The following is a 21,098-nucleotide window of genomic DNA, read 5'->3' as shown; positions in this document are numbered from 1 at the left end:
TCCAAACAAAAAAATAGGTACAATTTCTTAATATTTGTTCCTTTTTTAATATGTTATGATATTGCACTTTGAAATGATGGCAACTGAGTAAGTTTGGAATTGGACCTAGATGAGATGTATGTGCAGAAGAAGGCTTGCAAATCTGACCCATTGGAATTTCTCTCAGAAACTGGGAATGTGTAGACAGCAGGCGCAATCACGGGGGGAGGCAGCAGATGCCGAGGGTTGAAGGCTTATATTAATTAAACACAAATTAACCCCAAGCTCTTAATTGCAAGTCTGCCTGGTGTCCAGAGCCAGCCTGGCCTTAGCAGGGGTTGGGCACTGCTGGCTCTGGAGCTGGGAATTCTCGCCGAGGCAGCGGGGACACGTTTCCAAGGAAGCATTACTGGGAAACACGGACGGGCTCTTTGGGATGAGTGGCTTCTGGAGGATTTGGGGGGGAAGGAAAGGTGGATGTGCATTAGCAAAACACTTGCAGGAAACAGGGAAATAACGTTTCGAGTGCAAAATGAGTTTTCAGAGCTTTTTTTTTTTTTTTTTTTATAGTCCTTTTTAAGTAGAACACCAATGAAGTGAATTATTACTGCCCAAGAGATGGGAACGTAACAGTTCAGCTGTTTGGAAGAGAAAGCATTTTGCTGCTTTCCTTTTTTAGGGGAAATATTGAAATCAGGACTGGCACTAAAACCTGCCAAAGCTGATTGGAACCTTGGAAATTTGGGAGGAAGAGGGAAGAGCAGCTGGCTGCCCCAGCAGAGGGGGAATGGCACCTTCCAGAGCGTGGGCATAGGTCCATGGGGAGGGGGTGTTTACTTTGAACCTGCAGAATCCTAGTTGAGGCATCTTAGATGGAAAGGGAGGGACTTGAGTAGGATGGAAACCAACTTCTGATTATGCAGATTTATGCCTTTATTTTTTAGCTTTTTTTTTTATTATTATTATGTTCAGTCTTCCAAGTTGGTTTAGTTTGGTTCTCTAGAGCTGTATAGTTTGGTTAAATAATTCGTAATTTAGTTTTCTATGGAATTAGGCTCACAATTAACCCTATTTTTTTTTTCTTTGATATTTATTTCTCGGCTTTAATTTTTTTTTTACTCTTTCCAATGCTGATTTTATTGTTTTTCCTTTGGCTGAGGAATCTGTGTAGAGCTTTGCTGATGTTGCGAGATGTAGCTACCTGAGAAACACGGAATGAAACACACTAGAAGTGCACCCTTTTAATCTTTACTAGTCATTGTGAAGTTGCTGTGTAAGTTAATAAACACAATTGTAAATACATTGTTTGCTGGGCGACTCTGGCCGAGTTACAGTGCAGGAAGGAATTCTCGAGTCTGTGTTGCGATTGTGGATTAAATGGACAATTGCAAGGGAATATTCAGGCTCCTCCTTGGTTCTCTTCTGCCCCTCTCTCTACCATCTAAAATAACCACCTGGGGGAGAGGAAGGGAATCGTCCTCACCACCACTTTTCCCAGGAAGCGGGCATAAAAGAGTTGGAATTGTTCATTCCTGAGGTGAATGCCAGGCTCATGCCCTGCCCTGGGTTTCTAGCAACTCTGCACAACAATAACTTAAAGGCAGAACGAGATGTAAAAGTGCTTTTCTAATGCAATATTAAAGGCGAATTTTTTTGACGTGGCATGTCTTGAAATAAACATCAATGATATGTGACAAAGGATCATTCTTTATTTAAAAGAAACTCTCTGGGGGAAGGAAACCTGGCTGCTTTTCCTTTGTTGTACTGTTCTTAACCGTGCTGAAATGCTTCATCCTGCTGCTTCTTCCTTTGCTTTGGTTTGCTTTTTTCTCCTTTGGTTCTCCGTGCGGCTTCTGTTGGTCCTCATTTGGCTGTTCCCCACGAGCACATCCTTTTTTTATTTCCTTGCTTCTGCTAGAACCAGCCCCCTCTGCTTCCCACAGTCCCAAGCTTTAAGCCCTGGATTTAAGGAGCTGGCTTAGCCCATAGGGGCTGTGATGGACCAGCAGCCTGGACGCTTTTCCTGGGAGACCTGAGGGCGGGTTTGTCCAGAACTCGCTGGGAACAAAGGTGTGGAGAGCAGCATTCCCACAGCTCCGTGTTCAGCACGGCCAGGGGGCTGCAGGAGCACAGCCAGGTACGTTCAGTGCATGTCCTTGCTGGTGGCCTGTGCTGTGACAGGGCTCACTGCAGCTCTCCAGAGAAAGCACACTGCCAAGGTGAGCACAGGAGCAGCGTGGTCTTGAGATTCGTTTTTTGCTTTGGTTTGGGTTTTTTTGCACCATCCGTCTGTCAGGTTTTAGATTCTGATTTTCTTTCACTCTGTGGGTGTGGCCAGTGGAGCCATGGGAACAGATGTTCTTAATGCTGATTTTTGTGCCATTTTCTGAGCGAAGGTCTCGGCTCTGTTTCTTTTCTCCTCCCTGCTCTGGCTTGCTCGTTGTACAGTCCATCATGCAGCTATTCCATGCCTCACGTTTTGTCTCGATAAAAGTAGTTGAAGAAATTGTGTAAGGGGGGGAAAAAAAAAAAGGTTCCTTTTCTTCATGTTGGAATGTCACTGGTACCTCAGCTCTGTTTGATAATATGAACCAACAACGACAAGAGAACAAATCCTTAGTGCTTGAACTAAATAAATACCTGTCTCATTGGAAAGCTCTGCCTCTCTTCTCTCAGCACAGCGCGGGCAGGAGGAGCAGCCTGGGAGCTCGGGGCTCTGCTGGAAGGGTCGGAGAGCTTTGGGGGGCTCTGGCCATGGAAGGTGTGCAGGAGGAGCTTTGGGGGCTCTGTGGCAGGAGGGTGCAGGAGGAACTTTGGGGGCTCTGGCACAGGAAGGGCGTGCAGGAGGAGCTTTGGGGGCTCTGGCACAGGAAGGCGTGCAGGAGGAGCTTTGGGGGGCTCTGCGGAGGTGCAGGAGCTTGGGGCCTGTGCACAGAAGGTGTGCAGGAGGAGCTTTGGGGGGCTCTGGCATGGGGAAGGTGTGCAGGAGGAGCTTTGGGGGCTCTGTGGCACAGGAAGGTGTGCAGGAGGAGCTTTGGGGGCTCTGTGGCACAGGAAGGCGTGCAGGAGGAGCTTTGGGGGGCTCTGGCACAGGGAAGGTGTGCAGGGGTGCTGCAGGAGGAGCTTTGGGGGGCTCTGGCACAGGGAAGGCGTACAGGGGTGCTGCAGGGCTGTGTTTGCTGTTGCTGCCGTGTCTCTGCCATTGTTTCCACGCCCCAGGGACGGAGCCCGGCCCGTGCCGGCTGAGCTGTGCCTTTCTGCTCCCTTCCTGCTCCGTGCATCCAGCTGCTGCCTCTGCTGCCCTGCCGAGGGCACCTTGTGCGGCCCCAGCCCTGCCTCAGCTCCCTGGCACACGGTGCACCCAGCCCGGCTTCCCTGGGGAGGATCCTCCTGCAGGCGGCTCTGCGGGGCCGGGAGGTGAGTGACACATGGGTGAGTGACCCTCTGCTTTCCTGAGGGACAGAGAGAATCCTGCAATACAGCTTGGGTGGCTGGGAAGGGACCTTGAAGAGCATCCAAGGGCAGGGGTTGCTCCAGGCCCCATCCAGTAGGGAAGGGGAATTACCTGGGTTTGGTGTGCACCCAAACCTCGGTCTCTCGGTCAAGCTCTTCACTGTTCAAATTAATAAATAGGTTGTGAAATTGGAAGGTAGTGCTGGAATTAGGGATATGGGAACAGTGCTGGGTTCCTGAAGGTTTTTGTCACTGGGGGAATTTCTGTTCCCTGTAGCTGGTGCCTGCAGGTGCTGTCCTGGCTGGGAGCCTCTGCAAACCCCACCTTCACCTCCTCAGTTCCCATGGCTGCTGCTGTGGGGAACCTTGGGACCCCCACCTCGCACTGCTGTCCCAATTCCCGGCTTCCCTCTGGTGGAGGGGTCTGGGTTGAGCTGCTGCGGAGCAGGGAATGGGTGGGGAGCACCCACAGCTCAGAGGGAGCTCCTGGCCGCTCACTCATGGCTGCACTGAGTCGAGCTCCCTCTCCAGCCCGGCTCCAAAACCCAGGAGGGATTGTCTGGTTTAGATTGGAAGGTGCTGATGGCTCCTTTGCTGGCTGGTGGGATCAGCCCTGCTTTTCCCAGGCTGGAGGAGCCTCAGCATCCACCTGGCAGCATCTGCAGAGCTGCTGCGGCAGCCGAGCCGAGCATCCCCTGGCTGCAGCCGTGCTGCCAGCTCCCCAATCCCGGCAATCCAAAGTGCAAGGGCTCTCCCTGGCTGCCGCAGCCGCCCCTTTGCCATGCTGGGCATGTCCCAGCCCCGGAGGAAGATAAATGGGGCGGGCGGGCTGCGGCAGGGCTGCCGGCAGGCACGGAGGCAGCTGCGCACAGCCGGACCTCGGAGCGGCCTCTCCTCCCATCTGCGCTGCCTCCTCCTCCTCTGCTGCTCTCCCTCTGCCTTTCCAGGCGTGCTGGCCTTGGGGCTTTCACCAGTGCAATTGTTGTTTCATCAACTCAAGGGATTTTTCATCAATTGGCAAAAATACTGATTTTATTTTCCCCTTCCCCACCCTGATCCGAGCGTGTGGTGAAGTCAAACGTGGATTTTTATAAAATATTCAGGATCCTCTTGTAGGAGCAGAATGGAGCTGACTGCCCAGATGGATGCTGGAAACTCTGGGCTCCCGTTAATGTTGGGAATGGAACTCCTGTGGAACTGCAGCTCTGCCCTTCCCGGGAGGATGAGGGGTAGGGAAGGGCTGCAGGTGATGATGCTCCTGCTGCCCCACAGCCCTGCCCTGCTGCTGCTGTTTCCAAATGGAATTTTCCAGCCTTGCCACCTGTTTCTGAGGGTTTGGGTATAGATTAGAGCCATTGTGAGTGCTCGCTGTGGGCCACCCGGAGAGCACGGCTGCAACGAGGATGTTATTAAAGGCTTGATTAAAGTTACTGCTAATTAAAGCACTGAAGTGTTTCTCCCACAGCCAGTGGCTCCTCGGGTACAGGGCAGGGAAGGGAGAAAATGGGATTTATCCATGCTCCCAGCACTGGTGGTTTGGCACTGTGTTTATCCCAGCTTGGGAAGGGGGGCTGTGTGGAAACTGGAGGTTTGATCCTGACATTTCCTGAGCTGCTCCATTTCCAGAGAGGTGGGTTTGGAGCCCAGTGTGGCCCCCAGCTGCCTCCTGTTCCATGGGAAATTGTGGGATTCATTTTCCAGGCAGTTTGTGGCCATGGTGGGCTGTAATGGCTCGTGCCTGCTCCTTACTGCGGGTCCCGTTTTTCCGAGGGGCTCTGGAGTTGTTCTGGGCTTTGGAGCTTCAGCAGCTCTCCCTGCTGGGAGAGAGGAGTGCTGCGAGCTGGGGATGGAGCTGGGGATGGAGCAGGTCAGCCCTGAGCCTTTCCCTCAGCACTCCTTGTCCCTCTGCTCCTACCCAGCACCATGCTCAGGCACCACGAGCTCCTGGGAAGCCCCTGCTGAGGCTTTTGTGGGCTGTGCATCTGTTGTTTGTGCTTCCAAAATTATTTATATTGAATTGCTCCTTCATTTAGCTCCCTAGTGCAGGGCCTGCATGAAGACCCTGGGAATTGCTGCTGGAGGCTGCTCCAGCCTGAATTGCTCCATGTTCCTGGATCTGTGGGAGAGCAGCACAGCAGGAGAGAAGCAGGAGCACTTCCAGGATGTCCAGGTACTGCAGGGAGGAGGAGCATGTGGTTTGAGCTTAAAGAAATTCTAGAAATTCTAGACCTAGAAATTCTGTGAGCTTGGGAAAAGGAGCTTTACAGTCAGCAGCTGGACGTGGCATGGGAAGGACAGACAATTTCTAGGTCATGTTGCTATTGGTAACAAGTTTCCAGATCTTTCCATCTCCCAGTGTGTCTCACCTTGGCCCACGAACCATAAAATGGATATTGGATTGGTAAATAGAGTAAAATTCTTCTCTGTGAGGGTGGTGAGGCCCTGGCACAGGTTGACCAGAAAAGCTTCCCAATACCCCATCCATCCCTGCCCTCTGGCAGTGGGAGCCATTCCCCCTTGTCCCCAGTCCCTCTCAGCTCTCCTGGAGCCCCTTCAGGCCCTGCAGGGGCTCTGAGCTCTCCCTGGAGCTGCTCCTCTCCAGGTGAGCACCCCCAGCCCTCCCAGCCTGGCTCCAGCCCCTCTGGGCTCTCTGCTGTTCCTGCTGTGTCCCCAGGGCTGCAGGTGGGCTCTCACCTGGGCTCAGGGACAGAACCCCCCTGTCCTGCTGGAAAGGCAGGGAGGACAAGAGGAGCTGGTGACAGCCCTGGGCAGCTCTGCATGGGGACACAATCCTTCCCACCCCCAGAGCGTTCCCTCCTCATCCTCACTCACCCTCAGGCCAGGCTGGTTTTTCAGTGCCTTTATTAGAATTCAAAGAGGTTTTTTTGTATTTTTTCCCCTTTCCGGGAGTGGGTGCGCAGCAGGAGGGAGGCAGGGAATGCAGGAGAGGATGAGGATGGTGTGTGGGATACCCCAATCCCCTGATGGGCACAGGAACTGACCTAAAGGCAGGAGCAGGCTGGGGTGCTGGTGTCACTGGTGGTTTTCCATCCAGCTGTGGGGCTGTAATTCCTAAACTCAATGTCAGTCGTGGTTCCAGGATCCCATCCTGGCTCTAGGGGTGACACTGGGCAGCTGTTCCTCACCTCTTCCATCGCCCAACCAAAACCCTGAGCTGCTGCTTGTCCCCTGGCCTGACCAGGGCTTTGTCCCTGCTGTGTCCCCTCAATCCCAAATCCCTGCTGTCAAGATCCCGGCTTGGCTGCCAGAAAGGCTCCCTGGTCCCCATGGAGAGCTGCTCTTCTGCTCATCCCAAAAATCAGGGTGAAACTGAGGATGCTGGGTGTCCCTCCCACTCCCTGGGCTCTTCTCTGCCTCATTCCCAAGGGTTGAACTCCAATTCCTGAGGGTTTTGCACCATTTCTCCAACTGGGCCAGGCCCAGGGGACCTGTGCATGTTGGAAAGGGGTAGAAATCCTGCAAAGGTTTTCATCCTCCCTCATCTTTTACCCACCTCTTGAGTATCCCTGTGGTGCCCTCTGGTGCCAAAAATGCCCTTAAAAAGCCTCTGCATTGTGGGGTTCACCCAGTCAAAAAAGATCCAGCCACTTCCCCCCAAATTAAATTAAAAGAATTAAACTTTCCCCTTCTCCCAAACCCGGAATTTCTGCAGCCAGCTCCCTGTGGAGATTTGGGCTGGGGAAGCTCTGCCAATGGCCCAGGGAACCTTTGCTGATGGGAATTGGGTGCTGTGGGGTTCTGGAGTGGGTTTTGGGGGCTCTGAAGCACGTGGGGGCTGTTTAATGCAGAAGCTGGGGCGGGGAGCAGGGCGTGTGTGGGAGTGTGTCCCTCTGGGAAGGCTGAGGGCGCTCAGGGCAGGGTCCAAGGCAGGGCTGGGGAGGGAAGGGGGGCCGTGGCTCGGTTTGGCAGCCACTAAAACCAGCAGGGCATCCACATGAAGGAGCCCAGGGCGGCGCCGGTGGCGGCCCCGGCCAGCAGCCCCAGCGCCATCTGGTCCCCGGAGACGCGGTAGGGATCCTCGCGCACGATGACGTGGGTCACCCCGGGAGCTGCGGGGAAAAGGGGGTGTCAGCAGTGGGGATGGCCTCAGCCACCCCTCCCCAGGGCCAGCAGGCCACCCACCTCCGTACTGGGGGCCGTAGTGGCCGGAGCTGATGTAGGCGGCCTGGTGCGAGTCCAGGGGCACCGTCTGGTAGTAGTCGTCGTCGTAGGGGTCGTACACGTGCACCTGCAGCGGGTGGGGACGGTGGGCTCAGCTCCCTCTGGGGGGGATTGGGGCTCTGGGGTGGGCAATCACAGCGGCCCCAAGGGCTGGGGACAGCCTGTGCTCGGGCCAGCCTGACTCTGCCCCTTCCTTGTCACCTCGACGGTGTCCCTATTACCTTAACAGTGTCCCTGCCACTTTGACAGTGTTCCCATCACCTTAATGGTGTCCCTGCCACCTTAACTCTGCTCCCATTCCCTTCACCTGTCCCTGTCACCTTAACTGTGCCTCTGTGACCTTAACTCTGCCCCAATTCCCCTTAACTGTGTCCCTATAACCAGAACATCGTCCCTGTCATCTTAGCTGTGTCCCTGTCACCTCAACTCTGCTCCTATTGCCTCTAACTGTCCCTGTCACCTTAACTGTGTGCCCTTGTCACCTACCCATGTCCCACCACATCAACTCGGCCCCCTTAATGGTGTCCCTGTCACCTTAACAATGTCCTGACCTGTGTCCCCATAACCCTGTGTCCCTGTCACCTTAACTCTCCTGCCGTCACCCTCCACCCGTGCTCTGTCACCTGCCATCAGTGGTGGCATCCAACCCCTCCCCTCCTTCTTCCCTGTGCCCTGAGGCTGCACTGTGGGTGTTGGGGAGCCCCCCAAGCTCAGGGTTGGGGTACCCTCTCTCTGCCCAATTCCTGAATCCCAAATCCCGTGCCAGGACGGTGTCCCTGCTCAGGGGACAAAGCCTCACCGGGGTGGATTTAGCCTCCAGCACGGCCATCTTCCAAGCACTGCAAATAAAACAGAGTTACTTATTTTTGGTGGGTGCTGGACTGGTGGCAATTGTCCCTTTCCTCCCCACGGGGACCTGGATGTGGCACTGGTCTTTAATTCCCTGTTAAATGAGTGCTGGGCCAACAGCTGGGATTGGGGATGTGCTGGGAGGTACCTGACACCACAGGGATGGGCACGGGGCAGTCCCTGGGGGTGGGCCTGGCTAAAACAAGGGCAGGCAGGAAAATGACACCTAAATTTGGGGGGAAGAACACATAATGGATGAATTTCCACTCAGCTGAGATCAAGCTCAGTTGATGAAGTTCTGCTTGGCATGTGTCCCTCCATCCAAGTTCAGCTGAATGTTTGCCACTGCTAACTTTTAAAATTCTTATTTTAAAAAACATCAAATTTTATAATTTTTAAAAAAAATTAATTTATAAGTGTTTTTTAGAAATAAATAGAAGTGGAACAGTGCTAAAATGAGCAATTTGCCTCTAGCCAGTGAGGGCTTCACATTCAGACTTCTTATTTCCAAATAATGATGAAACCCTTCTCCTCAGTCAGGCCAAGAGGGGATTTCTTATCCACGAGGAGACTCCCCCATCAGGAGATGGACTGCTCAAAACCAGCTGCTTTTGGCTGTGGATTATTCAGTGAGAGCCCCCAATCTCCTCCTGCACCTTTTGCCCTGCAAGTGTGTTTGAGAACAGGGGGCCGGTTTGGCCAAGGGGAGCAGGCCGGGGCTCTCCTGCGGCCCGGGTCCCTTCCAGGCTGGGATAATTGGCATGGAGGAGTCGCTTACACGGCGTCGTCCTCGCTCTCGGCACACAGCGTGGTCTTGGAGCCGTCCCGCAGCACCACGGTCAGCAGGCACTCGCGGCCCCTCCCCTCGGGCGGCTGCACGTCTGCGAGGGAAGGGATGGAGGGATGGGGTGGGATCCAGCCTGGGCCAGGAGCAGTCCCACAGAGCTTCCCGGGCTGCACCTCCCTCCTGGCACAAGAGGAATGTGCCGTTCCCTGCCTGGATGGAAATTAGCGCTGCGTTTTGTTTTGGCTCCCTCTCCACGTGGAGGATGCTGTCAGGGTCTCACAGGGTGAAAGCCAGCACAAGGAATGAGCTGATGGGCAGAAACCTCCGCCCCCATGGCAGAAGGAACATGGAAGGGCAGCAAACTGCCAAAAATCTGCTCGAGGCCACGAGGCCGAGCTGCCTTTGCTTTGAACTTGCCGGAGCGCTCCCAAATTGTGTAGGGATGGGAGATGCTCATTGCTGGACTGGAATCCTGGGCTCCAGCAAGAGCAAAATCTTCATTCCCTGAGGTTTGTGTGTGTTCCCCCTCTGAGGCTTGGCAGGAGCGTGTGGAGAGCACAGAGCTGTGGGATTGTGCTCCCACGGCTGCTCCCAGCCCCAGAAAGGCGCTTTGTGCGGCGGCGTGGGCTGCGGGGCCCGCCGAGCTGCTGCTTTGTTCCCTTGTTTGTGCGAGACGTGAGCGATGAGTCAGGGCCGTGGGATCCTGTTTGTTACAAGCACTAACCAGGAGGAGAGTTCCTTCCTCCTTCCTTCCTTCCCTCCTTCCCCCAGGAAAAGCAATGGCAGAGACCATCCAGCATCTCGTGGCTGGGAGTGAGGAGGGGTGAATGGGGCAGCCTGGGTTATTAATGGGTTATTTTGGGGGGTCTGCTGGATGTGCAGAGCTGGAGCCTCGTTGAAGAGGGGTGCAGCCACACGTGGGATGGGGCTGGGAAGGCAGGGGTGGGAGCGGGGGCTCGGCTCACCTTTGCACTCGCGGCCGATCCGCACGTCCCGGCAGCTGTACTTGATGTGGATCCGGCCGTCCATGTCCCGCTGCGTCTCGTCGTGGTAGTAAACCAGGCTGCCGTCCAGGTAGAGCACGAACCAGTTCCTCTTCCAGCGGCGCAGGATGGAGCCTGGTGGGACAGGGAGCAGCTGCAGGAGCCCAGCAGTGCCAGTGGGACGCGGCCAGCACACTCACAAGACTCCATCTCCTTCCCCACACTTGGATCCCTCCTGGGACACCTGTGCCTGGCACGAGCAGCCAGGGCAGCGTGAGCAGGTGGCTCTAAGTGGGAAAGGGCTGCCAAAAAAGCCATCAGGGCGCTGGGTGCTGCCCTGCCGAGGCTCGGGAGCGGATCCAGCCCCGGACACGGAGCCGTGTGTGCTCTCATGGCAGGCAGCCCCTCTCTCTCTGCGCTGACGCAAATCCGTGAGCGGCCGAGCCACAATCTCCCTGTGGATTACCCGCTCAGCTCGGGGCTCTGGGTGTCCCCCACACCCCACCTCTTCCCAGCAAACCTCCCCAGGTGTTTCTGGGGGGCTCCCAACCCGGGAAGCTCAAGGGTGGCACTTACTCTGGCGCCAAAGCCAACCGCTCTTCACCAGCGCCATGGCTGCCGCGGGCTTCTCCGGATCTGCTGGGATGGGAACAACAACGGGGGTGAAACAGCAGCTCCTGCCTCGCCCCCGCCTCTGGCCATGGCTCCCACCTCCCCACAGCCTCTGGGGCTGGCATTCACCCTCGCTGCTCCCGGTATTTCTGGGGGATGAGCTCAGCGCCCGGGTTAATCGGGGTTAGGCAGACGCGGGGTTTCGTCATGTGGGAAACGTGGTAGGGAGGCACTGCGGCCACCTTGCCTCCTGCCTTAATCTCATTGGGATTTAGGGATTATCGGCCTGGAGGTAAGGGCAGAAATCCGGGCCGTGTAGGAAAGCAGGCAGTGCCTCCCCACAGCCCCAGTAACTTTCCATGCTGAACGACACCTCCACTTGTTTATTTTCCCTGCCTGGATGGAAATTAGTCCTTAATAAGGCCATGAAGTCATCGCTCCCCAGGTCCCCAAGCAGAGCCAACACCCGAGGGGCAGGCAGGAGCAATTCCCTGGCCGTGGCCCCTGTATCCCCCGTATCCACTGGGAATCCCAGCTCCCAGTGACGGGAGCTTGGCACCCTGGCATGGCCTCCAGGACCTCCCCACCAGCTCCGGGGGCACGGCAAGGCACAAACACCCCCCAGCAATCTGTGCCTGAACCCCTGAGCATCCAGCTCCCCGTGGAGTTCGCAGCCCTGCTGCCATCGCCCGTACTGCCACATCCCCGGGAAATCCCAGCGCGTGGATACCCCATACCCCCATCCCTTGGCACCCCCCTGTTCACTCACCCTCATCGCACTGTGCTCACAACCATCGGTACCCACATCTGCTGCCCTCATCCCGCATCCCTGACATCTTCCCCCCTCCAGACCCAAATTTTGTGGCCAAATTTCGCGGCACCGTTCCTCCCCCCTCAGCTCCCTGAGCTCCGAGCCCCGTCCCCGCGGCAGTGTCCCTGCCCCGTTGCCCATCCCCGCTCCCCATCCCGGTCCCCCCGCGCATCCCTCACCGGGCGGAGGCGGCGGTGCCGCTGCGGGATGCGCTGCGCTCCGCTCCCGCCGCCGGGCTCGGCTCTGCCCGCCCGCCCGCGCGGCTCGCCGGGAGCTGTAGTCCGGCACGGCCATCCCGGCGCTGCCCGCCGCCCAAAGCCCGCTGTGCGCGCATCTAGCCCCGCTTTGCACAGGTTTATTCCCGCTTTGCACAGATCTAGCCCCGCTTTCCCTCCATTTAGCCCCAAAAAGCCGCTGCCCGCCGGCGATGTCCGGGTTTATCCAGCCGCTCCCATCCTCTCTCCTCCAATCCCCCCTTTGCCCCCTTTCCATCCAGCAGTGCGGGTGCCCAGCCCGAATTTGGGAATCCGTGGTGGAGCTGCTGCCCCGCGCCGAGCTGGGCACAGGGAGCGATGCCCAAAATTCTCAGTTTTTTCCTGAGGATGGCTCTGAGGAGGTGTTTCATGCCGAAATAAACCAGGAAAAGTTTTAAGCACCCAAGCGCTCGTCTGAAATAAACTTCCGAGTGGAGTGAGGAATCCTCTGGGTTAAAATCAAAGCTTGTCCTGGGTTCTGCTGGAATTAGAACTGTCTTGGGCTGTGGGACACGAGGTTGGATTATTTGGGGAAGTCAAGACACAAATCAGGTGACAGCTGTAAATAAAAGATGTTTATTGAGCACATTGAACACTTTATTTATTTTTATATATATATATATATATATATATGTTTTCTATTCCAGCACGTTTTTCAGTGTGAAGCCCTTTCCCCTCCTCTCCCACCATTGCTGGCTTTATTTCCTTTTTTAGAAGGAATTAAATTAATCCAGCAGCCTGCTGGATGATCCCAAAGGAGTCAAAAGGGAATCACCTCCTCAGCCAGCCCACACTCACAGCCTAGTGCATGGCTGCGGGGCTGCAAAACATCCTGGTGCTGCTGAATATTCCCAAAATCAGGGAAATTGTTTGGAAATCTGGCTGGGACAGAGATTTTGTCCTGCCACAAGTCCAGAAAAAAGTTCCCTGAGGAAGGGATTTGGGCTGAAATTTGGATTTATCCACTGGCTTGGGCTGCCTCTCCATACAGACATTAATTGGAATTAATTGTTGTAAAACTTTTCCATTATGGTTTTCCTCTTGGGAAGGAAACAGTGCTGTTTTGGGATTTTGGGGGGGCTTTGTCTATTATTTTTTGTCAACTAGGGTGTGATTTTTTAAAATGTTAAATAGGATAAATTTGGGTGGAAATGATGACCCAAAGAGCCAGGAAATGTTTTCCAGCCAGTGAAAGGAGAGGATTCCACGTGGGAATACACTCTCAGAAGAGCCAGATCCTGGATTCCCCCCGCCATTTTCCATAGCAATTGGGGGTTGTTTAATAAAATCCATGAACTTCGATGCCTCTGGTTTGTTTTTTCTCCAGCTCTGCCTGCTGGGGATCTCCCCCATCCCAGCCACAGCCTGCCGTTTTAGGAATTCCCCAAACTCTTCCCACGTCTCAGGAAATCCCTGTCTTCCACAGGGGGTCTCCCCAGGTTCCAGGGAGCTGTGGAGACGGGAGCTCGGGGGGTTCAGAGCTGAACGTGGGGACAGAATTTGCTGTTCCTGTCATCCCCACCATGGGGACGGGTGTGCACCTGGTTAAACACCCCAAAATCCCTGCGGAGCCTCCTTTTCCTGTAGCTGAGCGTGTCCCTTTGGAATCCTGCGGGAGAAATGCACAAGGACAGGGGTTCCCTCCGGCATGTTCATCCCGTCCCAGGGCAGGGATCAGACCCTGGGTACCCCGGTCCCCATTCCCCGGTTCCCAGGGGAGGCGTCCCACACCCGCAGCTCACATCGCCCCCAAAACCAGCAGCAGCACACACGTAACCGCTGTTGTGAGGGATCTGGTGAATGTCAGTCCCTGAGTGAGACCCACGGGTTTCTCCATCCCTTCCCAAACACTCCTGTCCTGCCCTGAGCAGCGTGAGGGGCGGCTGGGCCGTGAGGGCAGGGAGCTAGCGCTCCGTGAGGGCGGCGGGCACGGCCGGGCCCCGCCGCTCCCCGGTCCCCTCCGCTCCCGGCCCGCGGCCCTGCGCTCCCCAGGCGACCCGGGAAGGGTGTCCCGGAGCCGGGATCAGCTCGCGGATGGCCATGGTGCCCCGCCCGGCACATCCCGGTGGGATTCTCGTCGCGGCCTTCTGCCTCCCATCAGCCTTTGCGCACTACAGCTCCCATCATGCATCGCTGAACTACAACTCCCGCCATGCCCGGTGGCCCTACCCCTGTCGTACTACACCTCCCAGCACGCCCCGCGCCCGTCCGGGCCCTGTCGCCTTATGTCCTTCCCCCGCCGGCCGCATGGACTACACTACCCATGACCCCCCGCGCGGAGCGGCCAGCGGCAGGCCGCGGCGGCGGGGCGCGGAGCGTGCCGGGAGCTGTAGTCCCCGCAGCGCCGGCGGCTGTAACGGTCCCGCTGGTGGTACTGCCCCCCCTACCCCCCCCATTCCCGGCTGGCGGCTGCGGGAGCAGCGGGAAGAGGAGGAGGAGGAGGAGAGGGAGAGGGAGAGCTGCTGCACCGGCACAGGGGCCGCCGCCGCCCGAGCAGCCGCAGGTAAGGCGAGGGGAAGGCGAGGGGGGACAGCGGCGGGTGACAGCGGCGGGAACGGGGTGGCGGCGTGCGGGCACGGCGGGGATGGAGGGGGCTGCGCAGGGAGGGGGCGGCGGGGCAGCATCCCGCAGCCGCGGGCGGGGGCAGCGCGGAGCGGAGCCCCGGGGCGGGGGGAGCCCCTGATCCCCGTGTCCCCCGTGTCCCCCGAGTCCCCCCGGGCTGCTGCTGCCGCCGTGTCCCTGCAGAGCCCGATCTGCCCGGGGCTCTGCCGGGTGTCCCCCTGTCCTATCCCCGGACCGCGCCGTGTGTCCCCGTCCATGCCCCGGCGCTGCCCCCAGCCCAGCCTGTTGCCCCCGAACCCGCTGTGCCCCCTTGGCACAGTCCCTGTCCCCCGTTCCAGGGCTGTGCCCCCGCTCCAGGCTCAGCCCGTGCCCGGGAGCCCCGCACGGGATGCCCGCGCTGGGGGTGCCCCCGGCATGGGCGAACCCCCCGAAATGTGCCCGGGGCACGTGGGGCCGGGAGGTGCGGGCACATCGCCGGCAACTCCGGGCTGAGCCCGTCCCGCAGCCCTGCGGGGGGAAACGGGGATAAAATGGGATAAAATGGGATAAAACGGGATAAAACGGGGATAAAATGGTTAAAGGCTGCGCGGAGCGGGGGGATGCCGGCGCGCAGCATCCACAGGAATGAAAGCAGGGACGTCCAGGTTGGGAAATGCAAGGCGGCGTTGAGATTCTCTGCCTGGATAAAATGCCTGTTCCGGTCGGGTTTTTATATGAAAATGTGGATTGTTCCCCCCCATTCCCTTTTTTTTTTTTTAATAATGATTGCTCGCACGCTCTGTTGTTGGCATTGTGGCGTTGAGGGCAGCGAAGTCCATCGCTATATTGTGGGGGAATAATGCCAAAAAGGAGCTCGGTTCCAGTCCTTTATAGAAAGCAGGGGAGCCTGCAAGTATGGAAATGAAATAAATATTCATTAGCAGAAAGAGGTTTGCACCGGGTTGGGTTTTTGGGGGCGTTTTTGCCCCCTCACTGCACATGGTGATGGGATTTTGGGTTATGGTCTGTATTTCCATAGGCTGAATTTTATTTATTTGGTGCTCACTATTGTCAAGTGCAGAAAAATGAGCAGGTTGAGGGTATTTTTTCCCCCCTCTCCTGGACAAAGACATGTTGTGCTAAGCAGAAAGAAACCCCAGAAAGATTCTATTTCTGTTTTAATCAGAATATGATTTAAGATGCAGTGGTGTGTTTATTTTTGCTGCTAAATAGTGATGGAGGAAGTCAGAGCCTTTTTTTTTGTGTGTGTGTGTGTTTTTTTTTAAAGGAATGTGAATGATGGAAACATCTTTAGGGAAACATTTTGCTGGACTTGATTGCATCAACTGCATTATTTCATAAAATGTGAGCTGTGAAGTGGTTGTTGATTAGAACTCAAATTGAGGAGCGATGTTGAGCAATGTAAAGAAAAAGGAAATTAGTATGAAGAGGCCAAATGCTTATTTTATTTTTTTTTTCTCCTGTTCTTTCTGATTCTGAATTTTAACTATTTCGTGGATTCTCCTGACCCTTATGGTTGAGTCTGTTTGAAAAAAAACAACCCAAACAACAATTATGATGTGTATATTTATTCTTGTTATACATACATAGTTATTAAAAGGACTGATATCTGCCAGCATTGTGTATTTTCCATTAAATTTGTGTTAAATCTGATTAACTTTTGTTCTCTAAGTTGCAAATACCAACTTACCCTGCTGTGCATCCCAACTTTTTATTTACCAAAGCAAATGTTGACGGTTTTTAGAAGGATTTTTTCCATCCCAAACCCTGTGCTTTACTTTAGGGAAGGTGGGATAATTGTTCCAGATGTTATTGTCCAGTTCTAGGGGGTTTGGGGTATATTCTTCAGCTGATTAAAATTGCTGGCTGTCACAAAGGGAGTACACTCTCAGGTATATTAGGACAGGTGGATATATATCCTCTGGAACAAAGGGACTGGGAGCAAAATGTGTTTGGAGTTTGAGGAAGTAATCTCCTGGAGTAAGGAATGCAACAGCTGAATTGCAGAAAAATGGACATGGAATAACGTGGATACAGTGATTTAGGGAGAGATCTGTGGAGCTGCTCTCTGCCACCTGTCAAACTCCGTGCTGAGCCTGCGCTGCAGCAGGGGAACGACCCAGGGGTGAAAATCCGCTGGATCAAGTGAAGTTCCCATGATCCGAGGGATAACGGGGAGGAGCAGGGCAGGCAAGGATGCTCTGGAGCAGCAGCTCAGTGGAAGGCTGCAGTACCCGCGCTGGGGGCACAATTGGGGTGATCATTGAATTGGGTGAAGTGGATCCTGTGCCGTGCCCAGCCCGAGGTGTGTGTGGGACCCGGGGCACTGCCTGCCCGTGGGGGACACTGGGGTGTCACTGCCTGGCTCCAGCTGTGCTGGCACTCCGCACCTTGCTGCTCCCTCCAGGAGCCCTGAGCGCATTCCCGGCGCTGTCAGGAGGGCAGCACGGCTTTGCTGTCCCCTCGGAGAGCTCTCTGCTCCCTCAGCAGCTCCGTTTGTGTCCCAGCCCTGCCTCTGGGGCTGATGGCATCTGCAGAGGCCCCGGCTTCCCTTTCCGCAGAGCACGAGTGCTCCGTGTACTTTGTGTTTCCTCTGCGATTCCCAGAGCCTCTCCCTGTGCTCCTGCTCCCTCCTCCCTCCTCCTCCTCATCTGCTGGGCTCACTTCTGCTGCTCAAAACCCATCACTGCTCACCTTCAGTCCATAGCAATATTCAGTCAGTATTCAGTCCACAGGAATATTTGCTGCTCAAAACCCATCACTGCTCACCTGCAGGAATATTCAGTGTGGAATGACTGACTGGGAAACAGCTCCTGGCATGCTCTGTGGTATTTTCTTCCTGCTGCTTCCAAATTCCAACCCCTTGGTCCCTCTGGATGCTGCTGGGTTCTCGTGCCGTGCAGAAGATTTCTGTTTCAGTGACAACAAATAAAATCCACCTGTCTGCTTCTTTACCTGTTGATGGCCTTCTAAATCTCTGAATTAAAAAAAAAAACTGATTCTTGATCTGTGACTGTTTAAAAGTGGGAATGAATTTTTAGGAATTATTTCCATGAGATCCAAATGCCAGCTGGACAGGCAGAGTTCTCCAGAGCTGTTTATATTGTGTCACTTTCTTGTTCCTTCCACTCAGCTGAATCACTTTGTTCCTACTTTTGTGTCACAAACACTGATATCCCTAAATGTCAGTGGCAGGGCTGTGTTTATTTATGGAAATTCATGGAATCCCAGGAGGATTTGGATTGGGAGGGACCTTAAAGCCCATCCAGTGTCACCCTTGCCATGGGCAGGGACACCTTCCACTGTCCCAGGTTGCTCCAAGCCCCAATGTCCAGCCTGGCCTTGGACATTCCAGGGATCCAAGGGCAGCCACAGCTTCCCTGGGCACCCTCCCTGGGGGAACTTTTTCCCAGTAAAATTTGTGTAAACCTGATTTTTGGAGAAAGTCAGGATGTGATTGCACTTCCTACTTGCCCACCTGAGCAGAGAGAGAGTAAAATCCGTGTAAAATCAATGTACAAACATGCCTATGATCTATATATCATGTTATGCTCTGCTTTAACAGTGCTTTGTTGGGTGGATAATCCTGAGGTGGGGTTTTATGTTTGTTTTGGGCAGCAACAGTTGGGGATTTCTGGGATTTTCTTTTGCTGAGGACAGGTGTGCCATGGGCGTGTGAAGCAGCAATCCCAGACCCGTAACTGGGATCCCAGGCAGCAAAGATGCAGCTTTTGGATCTTTTTGGCAATTCCACAAAGGCATATCCAGCATTTGCAGATCTGAAATTTGTGGGAGCTCTTTATTTTTAAGACCCACGTAGGGAAGGAGCTTCTGTTGATGATGACGGAGACTCACAGATTTTTTACAGCGTGAGTGGGACTCGGATAAATTTTCCAGAGCTCCTCTGGGTTTTGTTTACTATGGATGTGCAGAAAACCCTGAGCACTGCACAGGAATTTCAAGTGACTGTGCTTTCTGGGAGGCAAAAATAATAAAATGTGGGCCTGCTGACGCTCCCCAGCAAACCATTCAGGAGATTATCGTCACAGGATTTATAAAAGCTGAATAAAACACAGCCCATTCCCCTCCTCTGGTTTGTGTTTGTGCTTCACCCTGTCTCCTCTTCCTCTCCTTGGCTGAAAGGGTCCTGTGGAAAAATGAGAATTTAGAACAGAAAACTGGGGTTGGTGCAATAATTTCTCAATAGGAAGGCTGAAGCTGAAGTGTGTTTGTAGGCTGATGGGTTTTGCCTTCCTTGTCTCAGCAAGGGTTAGAGATTTGGGAGGATTATTGGAGACAAGCTTAGAGTATTTTATGAGAGGAAAAGTACTAAACTGGCAAAAAAAAAAAAAGAAAAAAGAATAGATGGCATCATGCCTGCTAGGCATGTCTAATTCTTTGATAAAATGGATAAAGATTGCAGACTGCAGCAGAAGTTAAAATAGACCATAACATCTCGGGGTCCGCAGGGTTTTTCCTTCTAATTTGCTGTAGAGCTTAATAAAAAAGATTTGCCTCTTTTATGGCATCAGGCTCTTTATCTGCCACAAATTAAAGCCCAGTGCTCGAGCTGCTGCTTTCTCTGCTCTTAGATAGCAGCTCCCTAAATTTGATAACGAGTGGGTTTTACCATCCTGAGTTTGCAAAATACATCCTGAGGAGCGGGGAGAAGTTTTGAGCATGGTCTTCTTTATCCCCATTTTCCATTCAGTTCTTTATATTTGGATTTATAGCCAATAATAACTCGCTTTTTAATGGACAAGGGGATTTTTGGGGTTATTTTAAACAAGGTTCTAAGAGTCCTTGGACAGACAGGTTCTAGAGGCTTTTCCCTGCTGAAAAGTATTTTGTGTGAAGCTCGTGAGCATTTAAAATGCAATTACTTTGGAATAGGTCCCTGTGTAAACATTTGGTTCTGTAGCAGTTTATTCTACAAATCATTTTCTTCAGTTTTCTGTGTATGGTGTCACTTAATGAGACTTTTAATGGCTTTTACAAAATTATGGCTTTCCACATATTTTTCCAGTTTGCTCTTGTATTGCCTTGCATTCACAACACAAGTTTTCAAGCCTTACAATGCAGTGCCATAAATTGGAGAGCTGGGTTCTTTTTCTCTACCAAATCCCAGCTGTTGAACTTTCTTGGATAGCTGGGTCTTCTAATACGGATTTGGGAGCTGAAGGAAATATTCCTTTGTGTAAGAAATGTTTCAAATTGGATCCTTTGGAAAAGCAAACAGCTTTGCCTGACAATCCCTATTTTCCGTAACATTGCCTTGCCTCTCACTGGTTTCACTCCTGTTCTTTAAAGCCCAGACCCAGCCTGATTCAGTTTTCCCTTGTTTTGTCCAGAGCTCGTGTCTGGCAAACAGGCTGGTGTTTACTTGAGTCATTTTGCCCTCTCCTGATGCAGTTGTGTTAGAAATGTTTGTCTTCCAAATTTTCTCCTGCGTTCTGAAAAATATTGCAAGTGAGCCCTTGTGGTCTCTGGAATATTGCAGGACTCCATGGTTAAACATCCTGGGCTTTGGGGATCATTCCACAGTGGAATGCAGAGCTGGTGGAGACCTTGGCATACCTTCCAGTCCATTCACTCCTCCAGGCAAGCTGAAGTGTCCCTAGAGCATCCTTAACAAATGTATTTCTAATTTTTCCTTAAAGTCTTCCCGTCTCAGAGGTGCCAGCCTGCTCAGGAAGCTGGCAGGGAACCCTTAACCAATTTGGTTAAAAGCTTTTCCAGTGTCTTAGATCTTTTAGGAAGCAATTCTTGGCTGCCAGGGTGGGCAGGCCCTGGCACAGGGTGCCCAGAGCAGCTGTGGCTGCCCCTGCATCCCTGGAATTTTTCCAGGCCGGGTTGGATGGAGCTTGGAGCAGCCTGGGATGGTGGAAGGTGTCCCTGTCCATGGCAGGGATGGAATTGGGTGATCTTTCAGGTCCCTTCCAGTCCAAGCCATCCAGAGATGCTGAGATCTCTGAGAAATGAAGATGCTTTGCTTTTTATTCATTTATTTGCTATTTTATTTATTTATTTATAACCTAACCCCTTGTTCCTGCTGTCCCTGATGGGAGCATGTCACATCCTCCTCCAGTTTGTGTTCCTGGGCTGGCACAGCCCTTTACTGTGTTCTTATGGATCAGTTTGTATCCAAATCCCTTCATTATTCCCTCAGCTTTCCTCTGTGCTCTGGTGTGTTTACTTCTCTCTCTCCTCAGACTTGGCACTGCGTGGCCTTGTCAGCATTGTATAAAACAAAATAATGCTGCTTTCCACATGGCACTCTTAAAACAATCTGAACTGCCTTTTTTTAAATTTTTCTTTTTTTTTTTTTGCAATTCCATTGTGTTGTTAACATTTTCCTTGTGATCCAATATCCCCTCAGGGTTGTTTTCTCCTGTCCATCAGCCCAGCTGGGACTTCTCCACCTGCACATTGTACCCTGCCCTTCCATTTGTCATTATTGGGTTTCACCAGGCTCTTTTGGTTTGACACAGCTTGGTCCTGACTCATCCATGTGGTTTCATTTTGGCTGTGTCCTGTAATTGCTTTTATGTAAATTGTTAAATCATCTTTCTGGTGTCCTCCCATTGAGGGTGAGGGGAGTTCAATCTCTGATTTGCCCCAGAAGC

General features: G+C 53.5%; 2 protein-coding genes across 5 annotated transcripts in view; one reads left to right on the top strand and one right to left on the bottom strand.

Moving 5' to 3' along the window:
• Window positions 1-6,277: 6,277 nt before the first annotated feature.
• Window positions 6,278-11,930, bottom strand: PLEKHB1 (pleckstrin homology domain containing B1). 2 transcript variants are annotated; one of them, XM_064728509.1, is made up of 7 exons: window positions 11,836-11,930; window positions 10,810-10,872; window positions 10,216-10,368; window positions 9,242-9,344; window positions 8,414-8,453; window positions 7,576-7,681; window positions 6,278-7,502 (listed from the first exon to the last, which is right to left on the bottom strand). In XM_064728509.1, the coding sequence occupies exons 2-7, from the start codon at window positions 10,844-10,846 to the stop codon at window positions 7,366-7,368; spliced, it is 576 nt and encodes a 191-aa protein (XP_064584579.1). In that variant the 5' UTR covers window positions 10,847-10,872; window positions 11,836-11,930; the 3' UTR covers window positions 6,278-7,365. The 2 variants fall into 2 exon arrangements, with proteins under 2 accessions (XP_064584579.1, XP_064584587.1); XM_064728517.1 differs by having other exon boundaries at window positions 10,810-10,869; window positions 11,836-11,914.
• Window positions 11,931-14,307: 2,377 nt separating this feature from the next.
• FAM168A (family with sequence similarity 168 member A) overlaps window positions 14,308-21,098 on the top strand; it is a 120,635-nt gene continuing 113,844 nt past the window's right edge. For 2 of the 3 annotated variants that reach the window (XM_064728602.1, XM_064728637.1), the window contains exon 1: window positions 14,308-14,413. The gene's annotated coding sequence lies outside the window, so the exon portion shown is untranslated. The remainder of the gene's footprint in view (window positions 14,414-21,098) is intronic. The other variant, XM_064728628.1, reaches the window with a different exon arrangement.

Source organism: Zonotrichia leucophrys, chromosome 1 (genome assembly GCF_028769735.1).
Source record: "Zonotrichia leucophrys gambelii isolate GWCS_2022_RI chromosome 1, RI_Zleu_2.0, whole genome shotgun sequence".
In the NCBI taxonomy this organism is placed as follows: domain Eukaryota; kingdom Metazoa; phylum Chordata; class Aves; order Passeriformes; family Passerellidae; genus Zonotrichia; species Zonotrichia leucophrys.
Note: the sequence above shows the minus strand (reverse complement) of the source record. Positions and strands in the feature narration are given on the sequence as shown.

Excerpts from the sequence above, each read along its gene's own strand:
- PLEKHB1 (XM_064728509.1), bottom strand. The coding sequence starts at position 10,846 with ATGGCGCTGGTGAAGAGCGGTTGGCTTTGGCGCCAGA. Across the intron at positions 9,345-10,215 it reads GATCGGCCGCGAGTGCAAAG|ACGTGCAGCCGCCCGAGGGG; the intron begins GTGAGCCGAGCC and ends CTTCCCTCGCAG. Across the intron at positions 8,454-9,241 it reads GAGAGCGAGGACGACGCCGT|TGCTTGGAAGATGGCCGTGC; the intron begins GTAAGCGACTCC and ends TTTTATTTGCAG.